General features: G+C 42.9%; 1 protein-coding gene across 5 annotated transcripts; it reads right to left on the bottom strand.

Moving 5' to 3' along the window:
- Positions 1–39: 39 nt before the first annotated feature.
- On the bottom strand, positions 40–18,150 carry nkrf (NFKB repressing factor). 5 transcript variants are annotated; one of them, XM_061976684.1, is made up of 4 exons: positions 17,373–17,757; positions 12,024–12,187; positions 3,138–4,403; positions 40–3,098 (listed from the first exon to the last, which is right to left on the bottom strand). In XM_061976684.1, exons 2-4 carry the CDS (start codon positions 12,160–12,162, stop codon positions 1,327–1,329), a joined length of 3,177 nt encoding a protein of 1,058 aa, XP_061832668.1. In that variant the 5' UTR covers positions 12,163–12,187; positions 17,373–17,757; the 3' UTR covers positions 40–1,326. The 5 variants fall into 5 exon arrangements, with proteins under 5 accessions (XP_061832668.1, XP_061832669.1, XP_061832665.1 ...); XM_061976685.1 differs by having other exon boundaries at positions 3,873–4,403; positions 17,373–17,756; XM_061976681.1 differs by lacking the exon at positions 17,373–17,757 and adding an exon at positions 17,804–18,150 and having other exon boundaries at positions 40–4,403.
- Position 18,151: the final 1 nt, after the last annotated feature.

Genomic DNA, 18,151 nt, shown 5'->3' with positions numbered 1-18,151 from the left:
TTCGCTTCACCGAAAATGTTTCAATGACGCTAAGCCTGGTGATATCAGTTTGAGTTTATTCACATCTACGGTCTGCCAATAAACAGAAAGAGTGACTTGCGTACAATGACCAGGAAAAAGTGAAACCACAGTTGAGTATTGCATGATGCATTACTCCCATCACAGTTCATGGGGCCATACTACCATCAGTCGCTTGAATCGCCTCGTGGTAAATGCTAACACAGTGAATAGTCTTATTTCCGGCTTGGTACGAACATAAATCAAGATGTAGTACTTATAACAAGTATGCGCAAAGAAATGTAAGGTTATGCGAGAGGCAGAAAAAGGGCTTTTTGCAGGAACTCTACCCCACCTGGGCTATGGCTGCACAATTATGGCCAAAATTATTATTTTTATTAATATTGAAATCACAATTGGATATCAGTTCAAAATGAAACTTAAAATAATACTAGGGATGTAACGGTATTGTAAATATTAATGTTTCAAAGAAGTCACAATAATGCTGTGATGTCTGACGGTGTCAAACAAAAACTTGGTGAGTGTAGTTTTTTTGCCTGGCGCGTTTGCATTGGCCGATGTAAAAAATAAACTACATTTCCCATAATCCTCTGCGCAAGGGAGAGAAGTGTGGCCGTAGTAGAGAAGAGGAATTGTTTAGAATGGACATTTCCTGAACATTTCATCAAAATCCATTCATAACTCTTTGTTATATTGCTGACAGAGAAAGAAACCCTGCGTACTAAAGCGGTACCATTGTCTCATGCGTTTCCAAGCCGACAGAGCGCGTGTCATGGCGCACAGCCGTGGAGGGAAAGCAGACATTGCACACCACAAAAGATATGACAAGCTACTTGATAAACCATCACGCGAAAAATATATTTGAAGCTAATGTGTGGACGTTTCCGCACAATTCTCTGCACTTACAAATACAAGTCTGCAGTAATAAATTAGATTAGAACATTTGAGCATTATGTTTGTGTTAAATTATAGTGTGTTTATCCTAAACATTCCTGCCACTTTAACACTGACATTTTTACCATGACTTTTTTATTTTTTGGGACAATTCCACAATATCATTCCATGGCCTTAAAAAAAATCGTACTGTGACATTTTGGTAACGTTACATCCCTATGAAATACGTACCGTTATTTTGGTCGCACTCTCAAAATGCTTTAGATCATCCTAGTTTCATCGTGGCAGCCATAATAGTGACCGTGATTCAAATGTGATTATTGGGCAGCCCTACCCCAGGCGTTACCTGAAAGAGTCCATATCATGACTGGCTTTATCTCACACAAATGGACTGCAGTGATTTGTTTGTGTAAATCAATCAGAGGCCTGAGGTTTTACAAGTTCATATCGTCCCACCTGTCCTTCCTGTAGGAGCTGACCAATGAGCTGGTTTGCGTCAACTTTGCGACTGACCACTAGGAATCGCTGACTCCCCTGTCCGTACGACTTGCTCCTTAGGCCGTAATGTAGCGACATCTGGTGGATCTGCTTGCGCTCCTCATTGGTCAGGTCGGAGGCGAAGCGGAGGTCGTCCTGGCGGCCCGACCTGACGTAATTGCGAATGATGTCCTCAATGTCCTGTTTGCTGAGCTGGCCGCTGCCTTTGTCACTGTCCAAGCCTAAACCCTCCCTGGAGAACTGCTTCTTGACTCTGATGGGCTCTGCAATGCCCTCTCCGTCCCGCCCCAAGCCGCCTCCCTTCCACCCCATCTTACGCAGCAACTGGTTCCCGATGTTGTCTTCCTTTATCTCCTGCTTTATGGCCTCTTCGTCAGAACGACCCATGATCTGAGAGCGGGATATGGAGTCATTGTGACCATCCTTTCTCAGGTTGGACTTGACCACGGCCTGCGTCTGCTTCAATGTGGCCAAGGCCTCCTCTGCTGCAGTGTGCTTAACCTGCTTTTTAGCTCCGACAGCTGATGCCACAAACTGTCCTGCCAGGAAGACTTCACACTTCCAGTTATCATCGGGTTCGCGTGTGAACTTGTAGTCGGCTGGTATTTTGTTAAACTGAGCCGTGTCGTTGATGATGCAAATGGCATTGTCCGAATTTTCAAATATAACCAACTCACTCAGATGTTTATTTTTTGAGCCACGCTGTCGAAACTGCCAACCTGACACCGACATATCAGTTTTCCATGTCTCCTGCGGCTTTTTTTGCTGCTGCTGCTTCTGGTGGGGGTGTTTGGGTTGGCGTGACGCCTGGTTCTTGCGTAGCCTTTCTAGTGCGTCTACTGCCGCAAAATGCTTGGAGCTCTTTTTGTTTCCAGTGGCCTGTGCAACCATTTCATCCTGCACATAAACGCTGCATAGCCACGAAGCGTTGGGCAGCTGCTCAAACTTGTAGTCTACCTTCATATGACAGAAGGCTGCAGAGTTATTGAGTATGCAGATGGCATCTTGGGCGTTCTCCTGAACCACAAACTCTGTCCAGTGCTTCGTCATGTCGGGCTCGTAGGGGCCCTTAAAGCTGGGGTATCCGATGTTCTCTGGTTTCCCAAGGGCAGGTGGGAAGGAAGGAGTGAAGCAGTTCCTATGCCGCACAACCAGGTCATTGAACACTGTGTGGTAGTACTTGCGCGACACCGTACAGACCGTCACAGGCTTCATAAAAAGTTTGACAGCGCACTCAGAGGCGCGGTCCCTTGCGCCGTTTTTACTTCCAGAGTATCCTGTGGCCAGATACACACCCTGAAACCTCAGCTCACAGGCATAGCCTTCCGCCGGCACTTTGCGGTTCTTGGGTAGGTCGGCCTGAGGAATATCTTTCAGATTGACGTAAGTGTACTGCGGGTTGGTCTTGCACGTTTGAATGCTGCGACTCAGCAAGACGCTGTAATTTGAAGTGTTGGTGGAAATGACGAACTGAGGATCCTTAAGTTCGCTAGTCAATGCAGAAGCCAAACTGGCAATGAGCTTTTTCTTCTCAAGTAGTGTGCCCTGAGAAATAGGGAGGGGTTGTGATGCACCCCCCAGCTGAGAGGTGGCAGATGCTTGGTTAAGAGGCTGAGTAGATGATTGGGGGTCCTGGTGATCATTATGAGGCCGGGTGGATGATTGGGGGTCCTGGTGATCCTTATGAGGCCGGGTGGATGATTGGGGGTCCTGGTGATCCTTATGAGGCCGGGTGGATGATTGGGGGTCCTGGTGATCATACCCTAAACCTTGACGTCCGGAGTCTGGTCTGTTCCCTCTCCCGTATTCATTGTAACTGTGGGGTTGTGAGTACATATCTAATTTCTTCTCAACTAGTGTGCCCTGAGAGATAGGGAGGGGCTGCGATGCAACCCCCAGCTGAGAGGTGGCAGATGCTCGGTTATGAGGCCGGGTGGATGATTGGGGGTCCTGGTGATCATTATGAGGCCGGGTGGCGTAACTGTGTGGTTGTGAGTACATATCTAATTTCTTCTCAACTAGTGTGCCCTGAGAGATAGGGAGGGGCTGCGATGCAACCCCCAGCTGAGAGGTGGTAGATGCTCGGTTATGAGGCCGGATGGATGATTGGGGGTCCTGGTGATCATTATGAGGCCGGGTGGCGTAACTGTGTGGTTGTGAGTACATATCTAATTTCTTCTCAACTAGTGTGCCCTGAGAGATAGGGAGGGGCTGCGATGCAACCCCCAGCTGAGAGGTGGTAGATGCTCGGTTATGAGGCCGGGTGGATGATTGGGGGTCCTGGTGATCATTATGAGGCCGGGTGGTGTAACTGTGTGGTTGTGAGTACATATCTAATTTCTTCTCAACTAGTGTGCCCTGAGAGATAGGGAGGGGCTGCGATGCAACCCCCAGCTGAGAGGTGGTAGATGCTCGGTTATGAGGCCGGGTGGATGATAGGGGGTCCTGGTGATCATTATGAGGCCGGGTGGATGATTGGGGGTCCTGGTGATCATACCCTAAACCTTGACGTCCAGAGTCCGGTCTGTTCCCTCTCCCGTATTCATTGTAACTGTGTGGTTGCGAGTACATATCTAAGTTTTGAGAACTGCGGGCATCATACTTGTTTGAGTACTCCTGCTGTATCTTTGTCATTAAGTTTGATGAGGATCCGTGGCCCCCGTAACCTAAACCAACTGCACCACCGAAAGAGGCGCCAGAGTTTCTCTCCGAGCCTCGATCCCTATGGGAACCCCAAGAGTCAGACGTGTATGGCTGTACTTGGTCAAAAGCAGGATTAAGGAAGGAGCGTTGAGCTCTGCCACTGCTGCTGTGAGAAGCGTGTGGATATTCCCTGTCCCACCCGGCGTACGGATCACTCCTTCTGGGTTCCTTATCGTTCCCCTTCTCGTCAGCGCCATATGCTCCTCCTCCGCTGCTCACAAAGTGCACAGGCTCAAATCCATGCCAGGAACCAAACTCGGGCATGGGCATCTTCCTCATGGGCTCTTCTGCTGCAAAAATAAGACACAGGCAAATAGTTAAAAGAAAGACCGTCTGTAAAATACATAGATCACATTATCTAAGACCAGAACAGTCTTTGGGTTCGCTATGTGGCATGAAAATACAATTCAGTGAAATCTGGAATTTTAATTAAAATACTTACCAGGCTCGAAACTCCTATATCTTGTGAGAATTAATTTGTGTTTTTAAAAAGGGGGACTACACTTTTTTGGAATTTTGTATAAAATTCGCATACCTTATGCGAGACAAGAACACATGAAAGTTCGCCCTATAAAGCGCTCTAAAACATCCTAAAACTTCAAAGTTTTATATACTCACTGTAAGTATAAATCATAACATGGAATATTTGCGTATTAATTTCACAGATGTATTACAATGTTGGGCATTTCCTTCAACAATAATAACTTTTACTAAATATGGTAGACTTCATGTGAGCCAACGACAACTACTTTGGGACAAATGTTAGTCTAAAACTAGGGTTATAGGGTATACCGATACTAATAAAGTACAGTGATACTAACAAATTAAAAACAGTACTATACGGCCTCTGAAAAATACCAGTACCTTTTTTTTTTACAAGCATGACAGCGCAATGTCATCACGTCGTGACATTGCTGGTTTTATGAGCAGAGGAGCATGTTCAACAACCAGTGTTGGGTTAGTTACTGAAAACCAGTAACTAGTTACTTTATTTCAAAAGTAACTCAGTTACTTACACCAAAAAGTAATGCGTTACTGTGAAAAGTAACTATTTAGTTAGTTATTTATATATATATGTATATATATATATATATATATATATATTAGAGATGCGCGGATAGGCAATTATTTCATCCGCAACCACATCAGAAAGTCGTCAACCATCCGCAATCCACCCGATCTAACATTTGATCAGAACCGCATCCGCCCGCACCCGCCCGTTGTTATATATCTAATATAGACGATGCAAGGCATTAGTGAGGTTATAAAGCTTTTGCCTGTTAAAGAAAGGAGACTGATCCAATGCAGCACAGACATCCGCGTGCCACGCTGTCACGACCCAGACGCACACCAGTGCGCAATCATATGGGAGCCGCGCTGAGCGCACCTCCAAGCGCGTCTCGCTGCCGGCGACGGCCGGGTATATGGGCCCGACGCTCCAGCGCCATCCATTTTCAGGGCTAGTTGATTCGGCAGGTGGGTTGTTACACACTCCTTAGCGGGTTTCAACTTCCATGGCCACCGTCCTAGCTGCTGTCTATATCAACCAGGGTGAGCCCCACCCCTTTCGTAAGCGCACTGCGCGCGGAGTGACCCCTGTTACGCGCCCCCGGCAACAGGGGTGGCGGGCAGGTAAGCTGCGCGGGCGGAGCGCGCGGAGTGACCCCTGTCACGAGCCCCCGGCCACGGGGGTGGCGGGCAGGTAAGCTGCTTACCTGCTGCGCGTGACGCCGGCCGCGGCGAAGGCGGACGAGGCGGGGTGTCGGTGCGGTGGGCGCGGTGGTGACCCTGGACGTGCGTCGGGCCCTTCTCGCGGATCGCCTCAGCTACGGCTCCCGGTGGGGCCCTCTCGGGGGAAGGGGCCTCGGTCCCGGACCCCGGCGAGGCGTCCCTTCTCCGCTCCGTAAAAGTGTTCATCTCTTTTTTTTTTCTTTCTTCTGTTGTGGCATATGCTGCAGGTGCCTGCTCGTTTTTCGTATGTGGGTAACAACATTTAACTATGTATATATATTTCCGAATTGGTTTAACTGCCACCCGCCTGAATCTATTTAAAATCTAATTTTTTTTTATTTCAACCACCCGACCCGACCCGACGATAAAATCAAATTTTTTTTAATTTCATCCGCCCGATCCGCGGATAATCCGCGTTTGTGCCCGCAAACTGCGCATCTCTAATATATATATATATTTATATATTTATTTTTTTAAAGGCCCCCTTTAATGCTTTTTTAGCCTTCATTTTAGTACTGTTATTGCACTGGAGAATGATATAATCTGTTGATCAACTTGACATGCATTTGCATCACTGAACTCTGCTAAGCAATGTGGTCTACATACAACACACAAAGACAAAGATATGTTTCAAAGGGCCAATTTGTTTCAGGCCAGAACAAATTGACAAAACTATTTTAAATAGCTGCAACATAACATACATAAGTAACAAACAGCATAATAACAATGTAGCTGTAAACCAAGGAAGGCACACACTAAATACACAAAGCCTAACCAGGCGTTTTTCTCTCTCAAGGAATTCTGAAATAAAATCATGTCTGAAGCCCAGAACACTACACATTTCCCCAGTTTTAGTTTAGAGATAAGGAAAGATTGGCCTGGCCCACTAGCATCCCTCTTTATGTTTGTGAACTTTATAGTCTATACATTTAGAGTGATGTGATAATCAAACACTCTAGAAGTCTAGAATGAAAGAGCAACAGTATATAAGAGAATTGACAGGGTGTGTGTACCTTCAGTGCGCAGTACCTCGTTAATATCCAGCCGCTGTTGCTTAGGAGGTGAAGTGTGTCTCTTTACTAGCTTCGTCGAAGCATGTTGCTTTTGTAGATGTTTCAGCAGATTTGAATTGCTAGGATAGGATCTTTGATCCAAGACAACTTACCTTTAACTAAAATGTTATTTTCTTTGTGGTCGACAAAAGAACAGTAGTGAGAATATCTCCATGTTAAGAAACTCGGCTTCGGGCTTCGCCATGTCTTGTTAGTAAACACAGACACGCCTCCTCCCACACACACACATACACATACACAGCGCGCGGCGCCTCTTCCTTGTCGCCTCTTTTGCAGCACTCCAATAAAACACATTCAGATCATCTCAGTTTCTAGCCGATACTACATAAAAAAATAACGTAAAATAATGCAGTACGCATCATGAAGTAACGGTAACCGAGTTACTGAATACCGTATTTTCCGCACTATAAGGCGCACCTAAAAACCACAATTTTTCTCAAAAGCTGACAGTGCGCCTAATAACCCGGTGCGCTTTATTACGATTCATTTTCATAAAGTTTCGGTCTCGCAACTTCGGTAAACAGCCGCCATCTTTTTTCCCGGTAGAACAGGAAGCGCTTCTTCTTCTACGCAAGCAACCGCCAAGGAAAGCACCCGCCCCCATAGAACAGGAAGCGCTTCACCCGCCCCCATAGAAAAGGAAGCGCTTCACCCGCCCCCGGAAGAAGAAGAAAAAACGCGCGGATATCACCGTACGTTTCATTTCCTGTTTACATCTGTAAAGACCACAAAATGGCTCCTAATAAGCGATCCGGTTCATAAAAAGACGCAATCTCTCCATCCGCACACGGATTACTACCGTATTTCACAGCAACTGATATTCCTGTGAACCGCACTGTGGAACGGGAGCACGTACGGTGAATATTCGCACCACAGGGAATGAAGTCATCCTTCACTGTGGTTCTAGCTTGCCATGCTAACTTCCACTCATGGTGATATTCAAAAGGAAGACCTTGCCAAAAGAGACCTTTCCAGCCGGCGTCATCATAAAAGCTAACTCGAAGGGATGGATGGATGAAGAAAAGATGAGCGAGTGGTTAAGGGAAGTTTACGCGAAGAGGCCGGGTGGCTTTTTTCACACAGCTCCGAAGGCGAACACACCTTCACTAAGACGGGCAGACAGCCTCGGACGACATACGCCAACATTTGCCAGTGGATCGTAAATGCTTGGGCAGATATTTCGGTCACAACTGTGGTCCGAGCTTTCCGGAAGGCAGGATTCACAGAACAACAGCGACACTGACTCCCGATGACTTCTACGAGACGGAACCGGCCATTTTGGATCCCGTATTCGCCCAACTTTTCAATTCGGACACCGAAGACGAAGAATTCGAAGGATTTACGAATGAAGAATAACTTCAGAAGGTGAGCGCTATGTTTATTTTGTGTGTTGTGACATTAACGTTAAAGCAACATTATGTTGCTATTGTTCTACACCATTTTGAATTTTACTATGTTTGTGATTGCACATTTGCGTACATTTTGGGACAGAGTTGTTAGAACGCTGGTTTTCAATATATTATTAAAGTTTGACTGAACTATCTGACTGTTTTTTTGACATTCACTTTAGCGCAGCGTTTTTTTGACATTCACTTTAGCGCAGCGTAGGCGCGGCTTTTAGTCCGGGGCGGCTTATTGGTGGACAAAATTATGAAATATGTAATTCATAGAAGGTGCGGCTAATAATCCGGTGCGCCTTATAGTGCGGAAAATACGGTATAAAAATAACGCGTTAGAGTACTATTTACCGCCGAAAGTAACGGAGTTACAGTAACGCGTTACTTTGTAACGCATTAGTCCCAACACTGTCAACAACGCACACACACAGAGTACTTACAAGCACAAACGGTGTGTAATTTTGGCTTAAACATAAATAAAGGAAAGGCTTTTAACACTGAAGCGCCGCTCAGCAAGAGGTGATCCATTTTCTACCGCTAGTCCCTCATAATTTTGACAAAATAATAGAATGGGACATGACAATGTGTTACTGCATGCGTCAGCAGCCAAATTAGAAGCCTTTGTTTGCTTACTTAATACTAAAAGTTAAGTTGTCTGGTATGTTCACTCTCTTATTTAAAGGCCAAAATTGTTCTACAATAGTCTAATGTTCCATAAGATTAGTTCAAATTAACCCAATAATTACATTTTTGTGGTCCCCTTTATTTAGAAAAGTATCGTAATACATTTTGGTATTGGTATTGGGACAACCCTATCCAGAACTTATAATTTTGTGCCTGAACATAAGGAGGATGATCTACAAGTTTTAGAGGCTGAGTGATAAGATTAGGCTTCAGTGAAACACTAAACATCATGTAGCACTGTTGTTAAGTGCGGAACAAGAAGTACAAACTACAAACATGATACATACACATCTGCTCTCACTTGGATACCATGCCGACTGATGGGATGCTCATATCTTCCCATCAGAAATAAGAATTAATCATAACCCTCACAGGTAGTAATAAAATAAAGAGACACAAACAAGCATCTTTTCTTGTCAGAGTTGACCAACTTCTCGATTTATGGCCACAACCTTCAACTATCCAGGTGAGAGAGAGGCATGATTTATAATCTAGAATTAATGTTCACCAACTCAGAGGCAATGTAACAGCTCACAGGCTAAGTACGCCAATAGCTGCATAAGCTAGATACCTCTGTGATCAGGGCGCCGTTAAAAGTAGTTCCTGAGCGTTAGCGCTTATATTAATATTGCTAATACTTGGTTAGTATTCAGGTCACGAGATGTAAATAAAGTATTGTTTGCGATTTCGAGATGTTTTTTTAGAGGGGCATATGGACGTAATATACCGTATTTTCCGCACTATAAGGCGCACCTAAAAACCACAAATTTTCTCAAAAGCTGACAGTGCGCCTTATAACCCGGTGCGCTTTATATATGGATTAATATTACGATTCATTTTCATAAAGTTTCGATCTCGCAACTTCGGTAAACAGCCGCCATCTTTTTTCCCGGTAGAACAGGAAGCGCTTCTTCTTCTACGCAAGCAACCGCCAAGGTAAGCACCCGCCCCCATAGAACAGGAAGCGCTTCTTCTTCTACTGTAAGCTACCACCCGCCCCCGGAAGAAAAAGAAACGCGCGGATATTTCGTTTCATTTCCTTTGTGTGTTTACATCTGTAAAGACCAGACTACAAAATGCACGTACGGTGAATATTCGCACCACAGGGAATGAGAAGTCGTCCTTCACTGTGGTTCTAGCTTGCCATGCTAATGGCCAGAAACTTCCTCCCATGGTGATATTCAAAAGGAAGACCTTGCCAAAAGAGACCTTTCCAGCCGGCGTCATCATAAAAGCTAACTCGAAGGGATGGATGGATGAAGAAAAGATGAGCGAGTGGTTAAGGGAAGTTTACGCGAAGAGGCCGGGTGGCTTTTTTCACACAGCTCCGTCCATGTTGATATACGACTCTATGCGCGCCCACATCACAGATGGTGTCAAAAAACAAGTGAAGCACACAAATACAACACTCGCCGTCATTCCGGGTGGATTAACCAAAGAACTCCAACCGCTGGATATTGGTGTCAACAGGGCATTCAAATCACGACTGCGAACGGCGTGGGAACAATGGATGCCCGAAGGCGAACACACCTTCACTAAAACAGGCAGACAGCGCCGGACGACATACGCCAACATTTGCCAGTGGATCGTAAATGCCTGGGCAGATATTTCGGTCACAACTGTGGTCCGAGCTTTCCGGAAGGCAGGATTCACAGAACTACTGGACAACAACAGCGACACTGACTCCGATGACTTCGACGAGACGGAACCGGCCATTTTGGATCCCACGCTTGCGCAACTTTTCAATTCGGACACCGAAGACGAAGAATTCGAAGGATTTACGAATGAAGAATAACTTCAGAAGGTGAGCGCTATGTTTATTTTGTGTGTTGTGACATTAACGTTCGAGCAACATTATGTTGCTATTGCTCTACACCATTTTGAATTTTACTATGTTTGTGATTGCACATTTGCGTACATTTTGGGACAGAGTTGTTAGAACGCTGGTTTTCAATATATTATTAAAGTTTGACTGAACTATCTGACTGTTTTTTTGACATTCCCTTTAGCGCAGCGTAGGCGCGGCTTATAATCCGGGGCGGCTTATTGGTGGACAAAGTTATGAAATATGCAATTCATTGAAGGTGCGGCTAATAATCCGGTGCGCCTTATAGTGCGGAAAATACGGTAGTATTCCCATTAGCTGCGGTGTTAGCTACCTTGTACTAGCCATATACCACAAATTAGAATCCGTTAAAAAAATAAATAAACATACGTCTTTTTGTCCTACATGGGGATTGTGAATGATGGGCAAAATTCCAAAAAAGTGTTTTTTTTATGTTCATTAAGTTTATCAACACTGATTAAATAAGTCTGTTTTGGTTTTAACTTCCCCCCCCCCTCATGCCACAACAGTAGGTACCAGTGATGGATGGCAAAGTATAATGGAAAGGATTCATTATGCATCCATCTACTTTCTATACCTCCTGTACATATACAGTTCCGGTAGTCCAAAAGTTTGGACACACCATCGCATTTCAATGCATTTTCATGACTATTTACCTTGCAGATTGTCACTTAAAGCATCAAAACTATGACACCTGTGAAGGGAAAACCATTTGAAGTGACTACCTCTTGAAGCTCATCGAGAGAATGCCAAGATTGTGCAAAGCAGTAATCAGAGCAAAGGGTGGCCATTTTGAAGAAACTAGAATATAAAACATGTTTTAAATTATTTCACATTTCTTTGTTAAGTACATAACTCCACGTGTTCATTCATAGTTTTGAGGCCTTCAGTGACAATCTACAATGTAAATAGTCATGAAAATAAAGAAAACGCATTGAATGAGAAGGTGTGGCCAAACATTTGGCCTGTACTGTACATTTTAGGATCGCAGATGGATTTATTCAATTTCCATTATTTTCAAAGGGAGACATTCTGTCCAAATGTAATCAACATCTCAGGTCGACCAGCGTCCAAGGGCTTGTATATGGAGTTGTATATTAGACGTTACCTGTTAGGTCACAGGCAGCGAGGAACTGTAGACAACAAATAAATCATATTGTACAATTTAACAACACTTACTTTCATCACAAAAAATAGGTCTCTTTCTTGCTTCAGAGCTAAAATATGGGTCAAAAGGGAGCATTTCGCCAGAAGCCGTCCACCTTTCCATCCCCGGCACCTTCTGATCACATCCAGGCCGTCCATTCCATCTATCCATTTCCTACCACTTGTCCCTTTTATACCTGTGAAAATGAGTCAGACTTTATCAGCATTGTGCAGGAGTAAAACCAATATTTATGGCACATTTCGTCACCTGGTACAATAAAACTCCACAAAAGTCAGGGGGAGCTTAAACGGCAATGAATACCAATTACTCTATTATAGTCTCCTATGCCAGTGTTTTTCAAACTATTTTGAGCCAAGACACATTTTTTGCGTTGAAAATATCCGGAGTCTCACCACCAGCAGAAATCATTAAAAAACTAAACTCAGTTGACAGTAAAGAGTCGTCGTCGCAATTGTTGGATATTTAAACCATAGCCAAGCATGCGTCAATATAGCTCTTGTCTCAAAGTAGGTGTACTGTCACCACCTGTTACATCACGCCTTGACTTATTTTGAGTTTTTTGCTGTTTTACCGTGTTTAGTGTTCTAGTTCTTGTCTTGCGCTCCTATTTTGGTGGTTTTTTCTCTTCTTTTTTTTTGTATTTTCTTGTAGCACTTTAATGTCTTCCTTTAAGCGATATTTCCCGTATCTACTTTGTTTTAACTATCAAGAATATTTCAGTTGTTTTTATCCTTCTTTGTGAGGATCTTGCTGATTGTCATGTCATGTTCGTATATACATTGTGGACGCCGTCTTTGCTCCACAGCAAGTCTTAGCTGTCGTCCAGCATTTTGTTTTTGTTTACTTTGTAGCCAGTTCAGTTTTAGTTTAGTTCTGCATTGCCTTCCCTAAGCTTCAATGCTTTTTATTAGGGGCACTCACCTTTTGTTTACTTTTGGTTTAAGCATTAGGTACTTTTTTACCTGCCCGCTGCCTACTGATATGGTTAATAGAATGATCGATGTTGATTACAAACTAAATGTGGGATATAAATAATAATGGAAGTATAATTGTTTGTATACAGAATATAATTGGTACAAAGGTTTAACACGTGTACAAGGATATTTCACATGTCTTTACTGTGTGTATAATTGAACAGTGTTTATGTTGTGTACAAGGTGTATTTATAATATGTTCTGCAAAGGAAATGTCATATTTTTAGGAAGCTCATGTATTTGACATTGTTTATAGGGTTAGGCGCAGTAAGTGTTCAACTTCAGCCTAAACCCTTTCGGTCTGCAACATTTTCAATTTATGAATGTACAACTGTTTGTTTATGTAAAACTGTTTTGTTTATTTTGTTGACCACTGACCGAAGAAATAATAATAAACTAAAAGCTAATATGGAAGAAAGAGTATTACCGTACACGGTTTACTCTGCAGAGCTCTTGACAGCACAGACACTCAACGACACATAATTTGCAGACTATAATAACTGGTTTGCAAAAAATATTTTTAACCCAAATAGGTGCACTGCAAAAACTGAAATCTAAGTAAGATTAAATATCTCAAATAAGGGTGATATTTGCTTATTTTCTGTCTGATAAGATCATTCTTCTCACTAAGCAGATTTTATGTTAGTGTTTTACTTGTCCTAAATGATCTCAGTAATATATATCACAGCTTGTTGCTGAGATTTTATGACCTATATTAAGTAAAACATGCTTGAAACTAGAATATCAACTGTTGCAAAGCTGTGTCATCAACACTCACAAGTATAAATCTACTTTTTTTAAAGTAATAATTTCTTATTTCAAGTATGAAAAAAAATATGACTGACACAATTGTGTCTCATATTAAAACAGATGACAGTCAAATGGACTTTGCAGTTTTATTTTTAACAAAACAATAGAAAATACGTACTCATAGTATTACAGTTGTTATTAGTGAGAAATACTTATTTTAAAGTATTTTTGGGTTCATTGAGGTTAGCTAATTTTACTTGTTTTGGAAAGTCTTGACAAGTCACATTTTCTTATTCTATTGGCAGATCATTTTGCTTAGTTCAAATTAGGGCTGCGCGATATATCGATATACTCGATTTATCGCGGGTTTGTCTCTGTGCGATATAGAAAATGACTATATCGTGATATTCGAGTATACGCTCTCACGCAGTTGCTTTTAGCTGCGGGCATTACACTGCATGCATTTCCCACTCTTTCCCTCTCCTCACAGAGACGTAAACCAAGCGCACCTTCTTACACACGTCGCGCGAGCAACTTCACACGCTCCCGAAGAGCATACAGGTAGTGACATGGTAACGTTAGCTGTGATGCTATCGGTGTGGTGCGAGTGGTAATACGAGAGAGAGAAGGTGCGAATCTGGTAACAAATGGAGCAAGAATTAATTTCCAAGAAAAACAGCACGGGGTCCGTCGTCTGGCGGTGGTTTGGCTTCAAGTGGGAATATGTTGAACATTTATGTGGCGAAAGCGTTGCTACAAAAAGTAGCACCACTGCTAATGTAGCATCATTTGAAAAGTCACCTGCTAGAGAATGAAGAGTGCTTGAAACTGCATGTCAACATCTCCGGCCGGTGCCACATCAACAAAATGCAGAGGCAACTATTTTCAGATCAACACCGTATGAAAAAAAAAAATCAACAACAGAAGAAGATAACGTCCGCAGGAACCTACCACATAGCGAAGGACATACACTATTTGATATCAAGCTCATTTTTATGTGACACTTATTGAAATATCTTGTGTGACATCATGCACAAAAGTGCACTTTATTTGTTTTTAACTATTGTAGTGGCGTTCTGTACAAAAAGTACACTTTAATTTAGTGTTGTTTTGTTAAGTCATCTTAGTGACATCGTTTAGTGCACTAATAGCTTGTTTTAAAATGTCTCTGACAATCTTGCACGCTCTGTTTTGAAATGACATGAATGTTTGTACCACTGCTTAGTAACGGTTTAATAAATACAGTTTTGGTAAATTGACTTAGTTGTGATTTCCCTCTCTGCATGAAAGTTTAAAATGAGCATATATTAATGCAGCATGAACAAGAATGTTTTAATGTAGACACATAGAATCATCATCCATCCATCCATTTTCTACCGCTTGTCCCTTTCGAGGTCGCGGGGGGTGCTGGAGCCTATCTCAGCGGCATTCAGGCGGAAGGCGGTGTACACCCTGGACAAGTCGCCACCTCATCGCAGGGCCAACACAGATAGACAAACAACATTCACACACAGTGTTGCCAATCATCCTATCCCCAGGTGCATGTCTTTCATACTCATGTGATTATATGCATCAAGTGTTAATTCTAGGCTGAGGCAAAATATCGATATATACAGGTAAAAGCCAGTAAATTAGAATATTTTGAAAAACTTGATTTATTTCAGTAATTGCATTCAAAAGGTGTAACTTGTACATTTTATTTATTCATTGCACACAGATTGATGCACTCAAATGTTTATTTCATTTAATTTTGATGATTTGAAGTGGCAACAAATGAAAATCCAAAATTCCGTGTGTCACAAAATTAGAATATTACTTAAGGCTAATACAAAAAAGGGATTTTTAGAAATGTTGGCCAACTGAAAAGTATGAAAATGAAAAATATGAGCATGTACAATACTCAATACTTGGTTGGAGCTCCTTTTGCCTCAATTACTGCGTTAATGCGGCGTGGCATGGAGTCGATGAGTTTCTGGCACTGCTCAGGTGTTATGAGAGCCCAGGTTGCTCTGATAGTGGCCTTCAACTCTTCTGCGTTTTTGGGTCTGGCATTCTGCATCTTCCTTTTCACAATACCCCACAGATTTTCTATGGGGCTAAGGTCAGGGGAGTTGGCGGGCCAATTTAGAACAGAAATACCATGGTCCGTAAACCAGGCACGGGTAGATTTTGCGCTGTGTGCAGGCGCCAAGTCCTGTTGGAACTTGAAATCTCCATCTCCATAGAGCAGGTCAGCAGCAGGAAGCATGAAGTGCTCTAAAACTTGCTGGTAGACGGCTGCGTTGACCCTGGATCTCAGGAAACAAAGTGGACAGACACCAGCAGATGACATGGCACCCCAAACCATCACTGATGGTGGAAACTTTACACTAGACTTCAGGCAACGTGGATCCTGTGCCTCTCCTGTCTTCCTCCAGACTCTGGGACCTCGATTTCCAAAGGAAATGCAAAATTTGCATGGTTGGGTGATGGTTTGGGGTGCCATGTCATCTGCTGGTGTCGGTCCACTCTGTTTCCTGAGATCCAGGGTCAACGCAGCCGTCTACCAGCAAGTTTTAGAGCACTTCATGCTTCCTGCTGCTGACCTGCTCTATGGAGATGGAGATTTCAAGTTCCAACAGGACTTGGCGCCTGCACACAGCGCAAAATCTACCCGTGCCTGGTTTACGGACCATGGTATTTCTGTTCTAAATTGGCCCGCCAACTCCCCTGACCTTAGCCCCATAGAAAATCTGTGGGGTATTGTGAAAAGGAAGATGCAGAATGCCAGACCCAAAAACGAAGAAGAGTTGAAGGCCACTATCAGAGCAACCTGGGCTCTCATAACACCTGAGCAGTGCCAGAAACTCATCGACTCCATGCCACGCCGCATTAACGCAGTAATTGAGGCAAAAGGAGCTCCAACCAAGTATTGAGTATTGTACATGCTCATATTTTTCATTTTCATACTTTTCAGTTGGCCAACATTTCTAAAAATCCCTTTTTTGTATTAGCCTTAAGTAATATTCTAATTTTGTGACACACGGAATTTTGGATTTTCATTTGTTGCCACTTCAAATCATCAAAATTTAATGAAATAAACATGTGAATGCATCAGTCTGTGTGCAATGAATAAATATAATGTACAAGTTACACCTTTTGAATGCAATTACTGAAATAAATCAAGTTTTTCAAAATATTCTAATTTACTGGCTTTTACCTGTATATCGTGTATCGTGACATGGCCTAAAAATATCGCAATATTAATAAAAGGCCACATCGCCCAGCCCTAGTTCGAATAAAATACCCCTAATTTTTGTATTTTTTTTATTCTTGTTTTTGAACACTGACTTTTTGCAGTGTGAAATTAGATAATCTCTCACGGCACGCTTGGACCTATGCTATGCTGCATACATTGGCGTGGCGGAACTGTTAATCATTTACGATTTGCCAGAAAAGTCCAATCATCTGTTTATACGTCTTTGCATATTTTCATGCAGGATTGCACACGTAATAGTGTGCAATGCATACATAAAACATGTAATGGTCGACCGACGTGGTAGGCCTTAAGCAAAGCCTTTGCTGCCCTTTGTCACCGATTCTGTTCATAAATGGTCGTCGTTGCGTGCACAAATAAATAAAAAGTCGTAATCTTACCTTTAGCGGCGGAAACCTGTGTCACTGTAAGCGTTGTCTGTTTGTTGGGGGAAATATATATATCAAACAAATATTAATACCAGAGGCGTCGCGCTAGCTTCGTACTTTAGCCGGCTAACAGTTGCGACTGGCCTCAAGCTAAACCAAAAAAAACGTTAAGAAATGACGACGGTAACTTGTCCAATTAGCGAACTACCCCTTCGAAGAAAATAGTAGCATTTAGATTTGAGTGTCTTATAACAAAAGGGTGAGCGAATTAGCCGCCGCTGTAAGCGAAGTCGGTTGGAGACCGGAAGCGTCCATTTTCTTGCCTCGCTAGCATCGACGGAACATCTGTCATGGCGGCGGTCACATCACAGGAAATTGATTTTCCAAACGTAAATTTACTTAAAACACAGTTAAACTAACACAATGAACACCAATTGGCTTACTTTTGTTACTATAATAATCTTACGTTAGGCTGACCATATTCTGAAATCCCAAAAAGAGGACACATTACAACGTTCCCTCCTAAAGTGCGCGCCTGCGCAATTGCGCACTGCTCAAGCGTCCTCTGCGCACAGCAAATATATGCCGCACACCAAATCAAATCCCATCTGAATTCTAAACAAAATAAACACATCATTTATTCTGTGTAATTTTGCAATGCAACTCTGAGTTACAGTGACAACGAACGGCCCTAACACGGTGTTCGTCTACTCCGTTCAATTGAACACCGTTCAATTATTGTAACTTCTATCGAGATGCTTCGAGGACAGGAATTATATCGATCACTTTAT

Source organism: Nerophis lumbriciformis, linkage group LG16 (genome assembly GCF_033978685.3).
Source record: "Nerophis lumbriciformis linkage group LG16, RoL_Nlum_v2.1, whole genome shotgun sequence".
Classification (NCBI taxonomy): Eukaryota; Metazoa; Chordata; class Actinopteri; order Syngnathiformes; family Syngnathidae; genus Nerophis; species Nerophis lumbriciformis.
The sequence above is the reverse complement of the archived record's forward strand: the minus strand, read 5'-3'. Positions and strand labels throughout refer to the sequence as shown.